This window comes from Heterodontus francisci, chromosome 22 (genome assembly GCF_036365525.1).
Source record: "Heterodontus francisci isolate sHetFra1 chromosome 22, sHetFra1.hap1, whole genome shotgun sequence".
Lineage (NCBI taxonomy): Eukaryota > Metazoa > Chordata > Chondrichthyes > Heterodontiformes > Heterodontidae > Heterodontus > Heterodontus francisci.
Genome location: NC_090392.1, coordinates 70,637,042 through 70,649,982, shown reverse-complemented (window position 1 = coordinate 70,649,982; position 12,941 = coordinate 70,637,042). Strand labels below are relative to the sequence as shown.

Sequence of the window (12,941 nt, the reverse complement as noted above, 5' to 3'; positions counted from 1 at the left end):
ACCTGATGCCAAGTATTCTCCGGAGGCAGCAAAGATGGAATGAATTGAGATGTCGCTCTTGGCTGACATACGTTGTCCAGGCCTCGCTGCCGTAGAGCAAGGTACTGAGGACTCTTGTACTCTATACCCACATTAACAAAGCCTAGGAAACTGTATGCTTTATTAACTGTTCTCTCAACCTGTCCTGTCACCTTCAATGATTTATGTACATCTACCCCCAGGTCCCTCTGCTCCTGAACCCCCTTTAGAATTGTACCCTTTATATTATATTGTCTCTCCATGTTCTTCCTACCAAAATGAATCATTTCACCTTTCTCCACATTGAACTTCATCTGCCACTTGTTCGCCCATTCCACCAACTTGTCTATGTCCTTTTGCAGTTCTACATTATCCCCCCCAGTTCATAATTGTTCCAAGTTTCTGGCTGTATATCATCCTTTTAATTCTTTTATGTCATTCATTCTCGTTCTATTTTTTTACTTCTTCCATTCCTTTCTTTCAAGCACACTCCTGTTTATTTGGGATGTCAACTCATATTAATTCTCCGCCACACCTCTGATATTTATTTATCTCCATGAGTCAAGTACCTGCCCAATCCATTCAACTCTGTAACTCACACCACACCCGGTTTTAAACTATATATTCCATCCTACAGAGCATAAAGCCTGTGATGTTACCAAAGCAGCACTGTCCAATATGTTAGCCACTGGCCACATGTTGCTAATTGGAAATCCAGAAGTGGCTAATTGCATTATTGATTTGTCATTTAAAGAATGAGTAAAAGACAGTTGTTTGGCCAGGCAACTTCAATGCTCTCATTTGCACAGCGTATGTCTTTGTTGGTAAGATGGTAAGCTGAGAAACAAAGTGTGTGAGAGTTTTGTGATCATTGTGTGTGCTTTAATTCCTTGGTTACTTCTAACACGGTGTGTAACACAGCTGTACAACAGCAACATTGTACGGAGAGGGGTCGCTGTCATTATGCGCAGCTTGAATAATCAAAATAACCACTCCAGACCAGCAGCAGAAAGTAAACCCAATAACAAAATCAGAGAATGCTGGAAATACTCAGCAGGTCTGACAACATCAGTGGAGAGAAAAACAGAGTTAACATTTCAGGTCGTGACCTTTCATCAGAATCAACTAAGAACAAGCTGCTCCAACAGAGCACATAATGGAGAAAGGCATACGAACATATGAAATTGACAGGTAGAAAAAGACCAGTTGGTTCGTCAAGCCTTCTTCACACCATGATTATCGGATATCATGACTAAAGGAAAGCAGCATCCGACTGTATTCTGGATGGAGAGCGGGGGAGGGTCTGGATGGAGAGCGGGGGAAGGTCTGAATGGAGAACTGGGTGGATCTAGATGGAGAGTAGGTGTGGCTCTGGATGGAGAGTGGGAGAGGATCTAGATGGAGAGTAGGTGTGGGTCTGGATGGAGAACAGGGTGGTCTGGCTGGAGAGCGGGGTAGGGTCTGGATGAGGAACTGGGTGGGCCTGGACGGAGAGCAGGGGAGGGTCTGGATGGAGAACTGGGTGGGTCTGGATGGAGAGCGGGGTGGGTCTGGATGGAAAGTGAGGGAGGGTCTGAATGGAGAACAGAGTGGTCTGGATGGAGAGCAGGAGAGGGTCTGGATGGAAAGTGAGGGAGGGTCTGAATGGAGAACAGGGTGGTCTGGATGGAGAGCAGGAGAGGGTCTGGATGGAAAGTGAGGGAGGGTCTGAATGGAGAACAGGGTGGTCTGGATGGAGAGCAGGAGAGGGTCTGGATGGAAAGTGGAGGAGGGTCTGGATGGAGAGCAGGGTGGGTCTGGATGGAAAGTGGGGGAGGGTCTGGATGGAGAGCGGGGTAGGATCTGAATGGAGAGTGGGGGCTCATCTGATATATCTTGTGTGATTCAACATTCTCAGCATGAAGTCTCTGATAAAGTCAAAGTATCATTCGCAGCAGCTGGGCAACAGCCAAGAAGCTGCCCTAATATGTATTGTGTCTGATAAATTGATGCCCTAATTCCATACTTTAGTGAAAAAAAAAGACTGCAAAGGTTCACACTGTCTGTTGGAAGATGTTTAAGTAGATATACATGTGAAGTGTATTTACCTGTATTGTGTGCTAGGTGTTTTCTACTAAAGTTAGTGCATGTGTCTAAACTGGAGTTGTAGTACTCACACCTGTGACTAGCCAGTGAGTTCACAGAATTATAGAAACTTACCGTAAAGAAGGCAGCCATTTGGCCCATCGTATATGTGCTGGCTCTTTGAAAGAGCAGCTGTGCTTAATCCCACATCCTGTTTTTTGTCTGTAACCATCTAAGTTTCTCACCCTCAAGTACCTGTCCAACTCCTTGTTAACATTGTTATGGAATCATCTTCCACCGTCTTTTCAGACAGAGCATTCCAGATTCCGACAATTGTCTGAGTGGAAAAAAAAAATCTCCTCATCTCCCCTCTAGATCTATTGCTACCAAATTTAAATCTATCACCTCTGGTTCTTGACCCACTCAACTGAGGTAATAGTTTTTCACTATTTACTCTATCCAAACCTCTTATCATCCTGATAACCTCTCTTGGTCACCTCTTAACCCTCTCTGTTCTGAGAAGAACAGTCCTATTGTTTCCAACCTCTCCTCATAACTGAAGTCCCTCATCCCTGGTAAACCTCCTCTGTACCCTTTCTAAGGCCTTTATATCTTTCCTGAAGTGTGGTGCCCAGAATTGTCCACAATACTCCAGCTGAGGCCTAACCAATGTTTCATAACATTCTAATGTGATCTGTTTGCTTTTATATTTGTTGCCTCTATTTCTACTAACTTGACAATTTAATTACTTATTTTCTTTCAATAATGTTATAGGAATAAAGTTACTCCTGGCATTGGAGTGGTGGCGATTATGCCATATTTGAGTTTCTTTCAGTATGGCAATGGGATTAAACAAAACTCTGAAAGAGAAAGTGGCCACCCCTTTGAACCAGGAATCTCTGAATACAGGTTAACAGATGTTTCACATTTTTACAACTATCAGTATAAATCACAGAATAAACACGCGTTGTAGTTCAGACGAATCATCTAAAAAGAGACATAGTTGTCCACAAATGGGAGTCAGTGTGTGACTCACTTTGCTTAGCTCTGTGATGCAATTAGCAAAGGAATTGGGTCGGTGGCTGCGTCCAGTTACCAAGACAACTGAAACATCGATACATCCTGGCTCGGGTTAGTTGCAGACCCATCACTCACAGAGCTGCTGTACCCAGACCCGACCCGACCCGACCCTCACCAGCCCCTTCATCATGGCAGCAAACAATCAGCGCTTATTTCTCTCAGATCAAGATATATGCCCAGTTTACCAGAATCCACCGGAGCGCTTCGGATTACACAATGAGTATAGTAGTGATGGGGATAACCGCTATACTCCAAAAACACTCATAGCAAAATGGTACGAAGAGAGGAATGGCATCGATGAAATCAAGAAAATTAAGCCTTTACCAACACAGGTGATCAACTTGGCTTCCTTCCTTGTAGACTTCTCTTGATAGTATGGAGGATTAACCAATCATTTTCTTTCTCTGAATTTAAACTCAAATCCGAGAATAAATTGTATGACGAGGGAGAGGGGAAGTGAAGTTCTTTATAAAGTTTCCAACCCTTTAGATAAAGTTTACTTTGCTGTTCTTTAAGCATGGAGGATATATTTTGTGTGAGCTGTGCCTCAGTAGTAGCACTCTCGCAGCCACTCGAACACAACAAATCTAGGCTGACACTCCAGTGCAGTACTGAGGCAGCACAAGAGCAGAGGAGCTCTTTGTGTCCTGGCCAATATTCATCCCTCAACTCAATAGGAGAATAAGGATAGATAGAGTGACAGATTCAAGCTGGAACTGAACAGGGTATAGCACAGAAAGAAAAGATACAACCAACCTTAGACTTAAGGGCAACACATGGTAGGTACAGTGATATTTTAAAATGATTTTTGAAACCATGGCTCGGATTTCGCAGTGGTAATGATGGCAAAACTGGCAGCGTTCAGTCTCTTTTCTCCACTGAAACCTACAGCGACTTCGGGAGCACACAAATGCACAGGGTAAGGTGGAAATCCAGAAGTTGTTGTCAGTGATTCTATGGCTCTCCGCTGTTGAGGCACTTCCAGACTGCAATCAATGGGAAATCTATGATTTGATGAGAACTTCCACTCTTACACTGTTTGTCTCAATGTAAAAATGCTTGAAAAAGTTACACTTTGTTGAAAGAAGTGTAACTGTGTTTTTAACAGTGTATAAATTGCTAATTACTACTAAACACTCTCACTGGTCTTGAAAAGTAATTTTATATTTGTGAAATATTTATATTTCTCTGTTATGATGAAAGAAAATCCACATTTTTGAAATAACAACTCTTTTGTAAAAAAAGTTTAACTTTATTTTTGCTTCTTGATCCAATCATAATTTATTTCGCGATCTGAAAATTTAAATTGAAAGGGAAGGATAAAGTGCTTTTAACTTCCTCCTTTGCTTCTGCGAGAATACTTCAATGTGATTGGCTGCTTATCTGTTTTCTTTCATCACTGCTGCTGGATGCCTGGAGATCTCCTTGATTTGGCACCAGATTTAAACTGTCACGGGAAAGTGGAAATCCATGCCACAGGGATCGCCAGCTCTTTAGAGTCATAGAGTCGTACAGCATAGAAACAGGCCCTTTGGCTCATCGTGTCCATGCCGACCATAATGCCTATCTATACTAATCCCACATACCTGCATTAATTCCATATCCCTCTATACCTTTCTCATTCAAGTACCTGTCCAGATGCCTCTTAAATGTCACTACTGTTCCTGCCTCCACCACCTCCTCAGGCAGCTCATTCCAGATACCCACAATTCTTTGTGTGAAAAATTTACCCCTTTGATCCCCTTTAAACCTCCTCCCTCTCACCTTAAATCTATGCCCTCTAGTTTTAGTCACCCCTATTATGGGAAACAGACTCTGGCTATCTACCCTATCTATGCCTCTCATAATTTTATATACCTCCATCATGTCCCCTCTCAGCCTCCTTCGCTCCAGGGAAAACAAACCCAGCCTATCCAATCTCTCTTTATAACTCAAGCCCTCCAAACCAGGCAACATCCTTGTGAATCTTTTCTGCACCCTCTCAAGCTTAATCACATCTTTCCTGTAGTGCGGCGACCAGACTGCACACAGTACTCCAAGTGCGGCCTAACCAATGTTATGTACAACTGTAACATGACATCCCAACGCTTGTACTCAATGCCTTGGCCAATGAAGGCAAGCATGCCATAAGCTTTCTTCACCACCCTGTCTACCTGTGTTGCCACTTTCAGGGAACTATGTACTTGCACCCCAAGGTCTCTCTGCTCAACAATACTCCCCAGGGCCCTGCCATTCACTGTATATGGCCTGCCCTGGTTTAACTTCCCAAAATGCATCACTTCGCACTTGTCTGTGTTAAATTCCATTTGCCAATCCCTTGCCCACTTTCCCAGTTGATCTGTATCCTGTTGTAACCTTAGACAACCTTCTTCACTGTCCACTATACCACCAATTTTGGTGTCATCTGCAAACTGACTAATCATGCCCCCTACATTCACATCCAAATCATTAATATATATGATAAACAACAGAGGGCCCAGCACCGATCCCTATGGCACAACACTGGTCACTGGCCACTGAAAAACAACCCACCACTACCACCCTCTGCCTCCTGTCACCAAGCCAATTTTGTATCCAATTGGCGTGCTCACCCTGGATCCCGTGTGTTCAAACCTTCTGGACCAGCCTACCACGCAGGACCTTGTCAAAGGCCTTGCTAAAGTCCATGTAGACAACGTCCACCGCCCTGCCCTCGTCAATCCTCTTGGTCACCTCCTCAAAAAACTCAATCAAATTCGTGAGACAGGATTTCCCAAGCACAATGCCATGTTGACTATCCCTAATCAGACCTTGCCTTTCCAAATGCATATAATTCCTGTCTCTCAGAATCCCTTCCAATAACTTTCCCACCACTGATGTAAGGCTCACCGGCCTGTAGTTCCCTGGCTTATCCCTGCTGCCCTTCTTAAATCAAGGCACAACATTAGCTATCCTCCAGTCTTCCGGTACCTCACTCGTGGCTAACGATGATACAAAAATCCCTGCCAGGGCCCCAGCAATCTCCTCTCTTGCTTCCCATAGCATCCTATGATACACCTGGTCAGGCCCTGGGGATTTATCCAACTTAATGTGCTTCAAAACCTCCAACACCTCCTCCTTTGTAATGTTGATATGCTCTGGGATATCGCTGTTCCCTCCTTTGAACTCACTAGCTTCCATGACCTTCTCCACGGTAAATACAGACGAGAAGTATTCATTTAAGACCTCGTCCATTTCCCGTGGCTCCGCACATAAATTACCACACCGATCCTTTATGGCCAACTTTCTTTGAGGTCGCAGTGAGCACTGTCACTTCACCATTGACTGCAAAATCCAGGTTCATATTAAAAATTCCAGGATCGATGCAAATACTTTGGAACTAGGGCTGGGAATTTAAATTCAATACAATTAACGAAAATCTTTTCCAACTGTATTACAAAATAGTCCTCCCAAGTAAAATTATCACCTGATATATTTTTGATACTAAATTTAATTGAATTGATTGATTAATTTAATTTTGATAGCACAAAGATGACTGCATTATCAGTAGACAGTATTAAATAAACATGGAAATTATTTATATTTATTATTATTAGCTTGCTTTACCTGCAGTATGAATATGCCTATCGTACGATATATGGGGATTCATATAACAAGGAAGAGAAGCAGCAGAGATGTAAGTGATAATAGATACTTCATCATACACTTAAAAATAGATGCAAGTTGCAGTCGGCCAAGAAAGGGCCTCTTATCACAGATTGAAGAGGTTAGTTTTACTGGTGCTAATTACAAGGCCATTGTATTTTGAATTTGCAATTCTTATCAAGTTTTTCTGAACTCTCATAAATAAGTTTTATCAAATAAATGAATGACAACCTATATATAACCAACCTAGATAAATGCATATCATGCTTTCAGGTAGGACCAATACAGAGCACACCATTTATGGGGATTGATACTGAAAGTAGTTGAGAGTGCGATTGAGGCGCTATTGTGCACAGATCACAGAAGGATCACAATGAGTGCAGAGAAACTGTAGCCAAAGCAAACAGGGTATTGGTTTGTATTAATTGAACCATTCAGCACAAATCAAAGGACACATTCTATCATTAAGTAGGCTGTAGGTTAGACTGCATCAGGAGTACATCACTCAGTTTTCGTTCTCTTACATGATGGGTGATATATAGTGGCCTTGAAAAAGGTTCAGAGAAGAGCTACGAGAATATTCCCTAGCTTAAAGAACCTTAGTTACTCTTAGATAGCTGCGTCTATTCACTTGAGAGCAGCATAGGCATAGAAGCATCCTGATGAAGGTGTATGAGGTAATGAATGAGCTGGATTGCGTGCCTATTGTTAGATCATTTTAGTTTGATAGGATGGGGTCAACCGGAGATATGCAATTGTATAAATAGGCTAGATGTTAGGTGGTTCATCTTTTCCCAGACAGTAGTGAGCCTCTAGAATACATTGCCAGCTGGTATGGTGAGTGGTGACTCTCTGTATACCTACAAGAGGGAACTGGACCAGTCCTTGGCTAGGGCTGAGATTGCAGCAGATAGAAGGAAAGTGGATTAGCAGATAATTTATCCATGCCAAATATGATGTCCTGAACTGGTTTAGATTGCCGGAGGGAAGATCAGAGAGGAAGCTTCCAGAGGTCTTCTGCTTCCCTTATTGGCCCTGGGTGTTTTCTTTCTGTTTTGTTGCCAATCCTAAGAGATTATATGGCTGTTGGGAGGAAGTGTTCAGTTATGATGCTGCAGCTAGACCTGATGGGCCAGCTGGTCTTTTCCGACCTGTCATTTTCGTATGTTCATATCAACTCATATCAGCACCTCTGGGCTTGAGAAGAGAAAATGTCAGCCGGGATTACAGGTCCTGACTCCTGCTGAAAAATGCATGTGTGTGACAGCACTGTGCTTGGCTGTAGTTGCCCTATTTGTTGAATAGCCTCCCTACCACAGCATGCCTTTAGGAGAGGATGGAATTCTGGGTCACTTATTAAATCTATAAGATGATACACCAAGCATGGGGGATGTGGAGAAGAATGCAGAGACTAGGGTGGGGAATCGAAGTTATGGTCAAAGAGATGGGTTTAGAGGTTTTGGAATTGGGGAGGAAGATTCAAGTTGGAGGGAGCTGCACAGGAAGTTCCTTGGGCCAGGAGGGCATTGATTGAGTGAATGATCACTGATGATGAAAGGGAGAGTGCAAAAGGCAAGGAGAATTCTGGTGCAGAGAGTGTGTGCAGGAATCTAAGGCATAAGGAGGTCACTGAGGTAGGTTGGGGCAAGGCCAGGGAGCGATTTGAAAACAAGAATGCAAAGATAGAAATTGACACCTTGAGAAGTTAGTGGTACTTAGAGAGGGTGGGTGTATTTAGAATGCCTCTTGCATTGAATATGCATCACTAAACCCTCCCTTTAACACATCAAAATGGTTGCTAAAGAGTCAAACGCATCTGTAATATGTTCAAATAATGTACTTGCCTGGAAACTATTCCAATTGTAACATCACGTGGCTATGCTATTCTGTGAGCCAGGATTTCTTACACATCAGGAAATATAGTGTCACAGTAACATTGTCAGCCCCCCACAGGAAAATATATGTTGTGCTTTACTTCCTCTAATTGGCATAATGATATTAACTGCATAAGTCTGAGCAAGTTGGCAGACTACCAATAAGGGGAATTAAGACTATATATGGGGGCATAGAGAAAGATATAGAGATACAGAACAGATGCAGCAAAAGAAAGTACAAATTGAACTACTTATACAAAACAATAGTGGCCCCACAAGGCTGGAGTAGGCTGTATAGGGCCCATTTGTAGAAGCATAGAATCTAGACTTTTGGCACAAAAGGAGACCATTCAGCCCTCAGTGCCTTAAATAGTGCTATAGTTCTTCAACTAGAGCTCTCTAATCCAATTTCCCTGTTCCATTTCCAGTTATTCAGTCATGTGAGACACTGAATTCAAATCTATGGAGAGGTGCAGGTTATGTGACTTAAAAGGTATATGTAGGGTATTGTAAACTGAACTCCTATCTGTATGCATGTGATTACACATTGCTATGTTGTACCTTTGTTTACTGAGGAAAATATGATAAAACTCAGTTAACACAAAAGAAACTTTGAAGTGTATTTTTATTTAACATCACTGTGTATAAAATGATTCTTTCCTCCAGTTTTTGAAAGGGAGCCTCATGTTTATCCAACGCACCAACCGGAATTGGACCCTCCTCATACCAAAACAATCCCAAAGAGCTGTTACATGCTGGATTACGTGGACCCTGCACTCCTACTGAACCCTCCAACCAGCACTGATTCGAACACAGTGGAAAAGGAGCATTTACAATATTGCGGACCCCCTGCTCCATCAGGTACTGATGAGACTGCAGAGAAGTATCAGTTATGTGGCTCCTACATTCCTCTAAAACTTTGCTCACTGACAGACTCTGAGGCAATGAAAAGCAGGCAGTTAGAAGTTCCAGGATTTTGTGGATATTACATTCCTACAAAAGGTCCTTTAGGAAAGTGCACGGCTGAGTTTTGTGAACCCTGTAAACCTACAATAGCTCCTTCAGGACCAGGCTTGGCTGCATGTTGTGGATCCTACATTCCCTAAAGGGCAGACTTGGCTACAGTGAAGATTAATCAGTGAAGAGCCAACGTGATGAAAACGGCAAGAGAATAAAAAGAGACCTATTTAAACTGAGTGCACTGAAATGGCTCATTAATAAATAGGGAATGATATACCTGATATGCTGAGTTATGAGATTTATTTAATATGTAAATGATCTGTGACTCAGTCCATGGGCGGCACAGTGGCGCAGTGGTTAGCACCGCAGCCTCACAGCTCCAGGGACCCGGGTTCGATTCTGGGTACTGCCTGTGCGGAGTTTGCAAGTTCTCTCTGTGTCTGCGTGGGCTTTCGCCGGGTGCTCCGGTTTCCTCTCACATCCAAAAGACTTGCAGGTGATAGGTACATTGGCCGTTGTAAATTGCCCCTAGTGTAGGGAGGTGATAGGGAATATGGGATTACTGTAGGGTTAGTATAAATGGGTGGTTGCTGGTCGGCATAGACTCGGTGGGCCGAAGGGCCTGTTTCAGTGCTGTATCTCTAAATAAATAAAATAAAAAATAAATAAATGACCAACTGTCAAAAACAAGTTGTGACTGTGAATTGTAATTATGTGAAGTGATGGTGTGTAATCCACCAAGAGGTGTCAGACTGTTGAATCCAGAAGCCGAAAGAATGAGTTAAATCATCTGCAACAGGAGTGGATTACTTCATAAATTCCATGCTTCAAAGATGCTTGCATTTCTACCATTTGTGTTCCTTTAGGAATGTAATAAATAATTTCATAATCTCTTGTAAATACTGCATAATACATAGGAGCTTTTTGACCGTCACTACCAGCTTGAGTATTTGGTCATTCTGGTTATTGGACGATTGCTTTTTTTTAAACTAAAGTTCTGATGTTAAAATAATCAAAGGTTAACAATTCACCTGATTTTTCTTGAGAATATTGTGCATCCAGCAGAAAAAATAGGACCAGATCTCCCCTTTTCAAAGCTTGAAGTTGTAATTTATTTGCGAAATTTGACAACATGTTGTATATATTTTTACAGTGAGGATAACTGAAGGTTGTGAATTAAAATCTGCTGGCACCTTATTTTGCCAATGTTAAACCTATAAACTGTTAAAATTCACTTGTGCATTTTTGTTATGGCTGTGATAAGATAGGTGTGACAAATTATTGCATAACATTGTCTTGAAATCTTTTTAACACTATTTGAATTTTTAAATTTTAACTCAGCACTGTTGTTTCACATACATCCTCCTTCTGCTGGGAGGGCAGTGATCTAAGGCAATGAACAGGTTCACAACAATCCTCCAACTGGCCTACTGGCAGGGAAGACAGGCAGAGTCCAGGATTTAATAAATGTATGGGGCCGCGCAACTAAGATAGTAAACATTGAAAATTTGAGCTGTCTTTAGTCATAAAATATAGTGATTTCTCTTGAAAGTAACGAAAGCTGAATGCTGGAAATCGGAAAGAAGAACAGAAAATTCTGCAAAACAGTTATCATCCGAAAAGGGAGAAGGTGGATTAACATTTCAGACTGAGGCTCTTGCATGTTCTTATTTTTGAAAGCACAGGTTAATTTTTTTATGCCATGAGGTTTTACCTCTAATTTCATGGATTTCTCATGTTCCATCCTGACTGCACACAACTATTGTTCTGTATTTCCAATGGCCTCTTTGCCAACATTCAAAAACCCTATGTGATACCAACTAATCATTACAATCAGAGTGAAGTGCATGCCTCCTACTCTTATTAAAGGTTCCTCAGTCAGAACACTATCTCGCTTTTTGGACAACAGGGCCTTGGCTTCTGAATTCTTTGTTCTATTCCGGAACATCAGATTTCATATTCACTATAGTAAACATCCGGATATAATATGCAAAATGGTCAGCTTCAAAAATAACTTAGGAAAGGAAGGTATTATGCAAAACTATAGATGTATCACACTGAAATACAAGAGTCAAACCAATGAAGAAAGTGTGCCAATTAATAGCTAGATCCCGTACTGACTAAATGCACCCATGTAGTTCATCTGTTAGGATATGCGTTCTTATAATCATTGACGGAACACGAATAAATGATTAGGGATAATGTTAACTGATCTCAAATAAAAAAGCCTTTGCTCTGTTCAGTGATGAACAATGTAAATAAATAGTTAATTTATATATTTCAATTTTGCATTGTATTATTTACCATTTTAGAAACCAATAAAGACAAAGACCAAAGCAAAAAAACAGGAACTATGCAATGGGTTGTTCATATAGTTAACTTTATTTAAATGAAAGTTTCACTAAGGCAGTAAAGGTAAATGTTTGTTGCAGGCTAACAGTTTTTAAGGAATGTGTGATTATATAGCAATACAAAAATGTTACATTTAAAGCAAAAGGCAATACTTTAATGGCTTGAAGTCATTTCGCACTGAACTGAACAGAAAAGATCTACTTTTGCTGAGGTCCAGCGACTGCAGGCTTTTCCTCTCGGAAGATGGGCACAGATCGCTCAGGAACATCAGCCAACTTCCTGGGACCAGAGATTGTAAGCACCCCATCTGCAGACAGGGAGCAGGTGATCAAAGTAGGATCAACTCCTGCTGGGACCTTGTACTTCCGGTGAAATTCTCTAGAGATGTAGCCATGTTCATCCTAAAGAATGAAAGATTTAATCAAGTGATTATTAAAAGTGATAGTCAGTCACCTCTACGAATTTTCCCCAAAAAAGTATTCAATTTTTTTTTTTTGACCACTTTTTATATAAAGTCAGATAAACTGAGTGTAAGGCAAAATTCCAGACAACCCAAGTCTCTCAGATATTTTAGAGTTTCTCATCCATTGCTGGTATAGTTCTGAAAGTTTCTAAATGTTTCAAAATGCAAGGTGAGGGCTGCAAAACAGACCATAAAAGTTGCCCTGTGCTCCCTTTAAGTGAAACTGCTGAGTGGGAGTGTAGGAATTTACCACAAAAAGATTGTAATTGTCTAGAAATAATTATTGTATATGAATTGATCATGGTGGCGTGCTGCCACCTCAAATCTTAGGCATAAGGGCTGGTGTTTCTATACAGGAATTTAGGGCTTGCAATTCAGAAATGTTTAAAAGCGGCACCATTTCAAATGGATAGATATTTTTTGCAACATTTCCAAGTAGTCATACAAATCTGTATAAATACAATGTCAGAGCATATGATCTGACTGTTGGGAAAAGAGGAAATCAG

The 12,941-nt window shown here is 41.4% G+C and overlaps 2 protein-coding genes across 5 annotated transcripts in view; one reads left to right on the top strand and one right to left on the bottom strand.

Moving 5' to 3' along the window:
* The first annotated feature begins 3,261 nt into the window (after positions 1 to 3,261).
* Positions 3,262 to 10,586, top strand: cfap68 (cilia and flagella associated protein 68). The gene is made up of 3 exons (XM_068054339.1): positions 3,262 to 3,494; positions 6,754 to 6,817; positions 9,327 to 10,586. The coding sequence occupies exons 1-3, from the start codon at positions 3,291 to 3,293 to the stop codon at positions 9,764 to 9,766; spliced, it is 708 nt and encodes a 235-aa protein (XP_067910440.1). The 5' UTR covers positions 3,262 to 3,290; the 3' UTR covers positions 9,767 to 10,586.
* Positions 10,587 to 12,031: 1,445 nt separating this feature from the next.
* cryabb (crystallin, alpha B, b) overlaps positions 12,032 to 12,941 on the bottom strand; it is a 44,363-nt gene continuing 43,453 nt past the window's right edge. For all 4 annotated transcript variants that reach the window (XM_068053976.1, XM_068053977.1, XM_068053974.1 and 1 more), the window contains one exon: positions 12,032 to 12,373. In XM_068053976.1, the coding sequence (XP_067910077.1) occupies positions 12,170 to 12,373 (204 nt within the window). In that variant the 3' untranslated portion in view covers positions 12,032 to 12,169. The remainder of the gene's footprint in view (positions 12,374 to 12,941) is intronic.

Bases quoted from the DNA above. Each gene is read 5' to 3' on its own strand.
- cfap68 (XM_068054339.1), top strand. From the start codon at position 3,291: ATGGCAGCAAACAATCAGCGCTTATTTCTCTCAGATCAAGATATATGC. The intron at 3,495-6,753 runs GTGATCAACTTG...CTTTACCTGCAG, and splicing joins TTAAGCCTTTACCAACACAG to TATGAATATGCCTATCGTAC. The intron at 6,818-9,326 runs GTAAGTGATAAT...TCTTTCCTCCAG, and splicing joins GGAAGAGAAGCAGCAGAGAT to TTTTTGAAAGGGAGCCTCAT.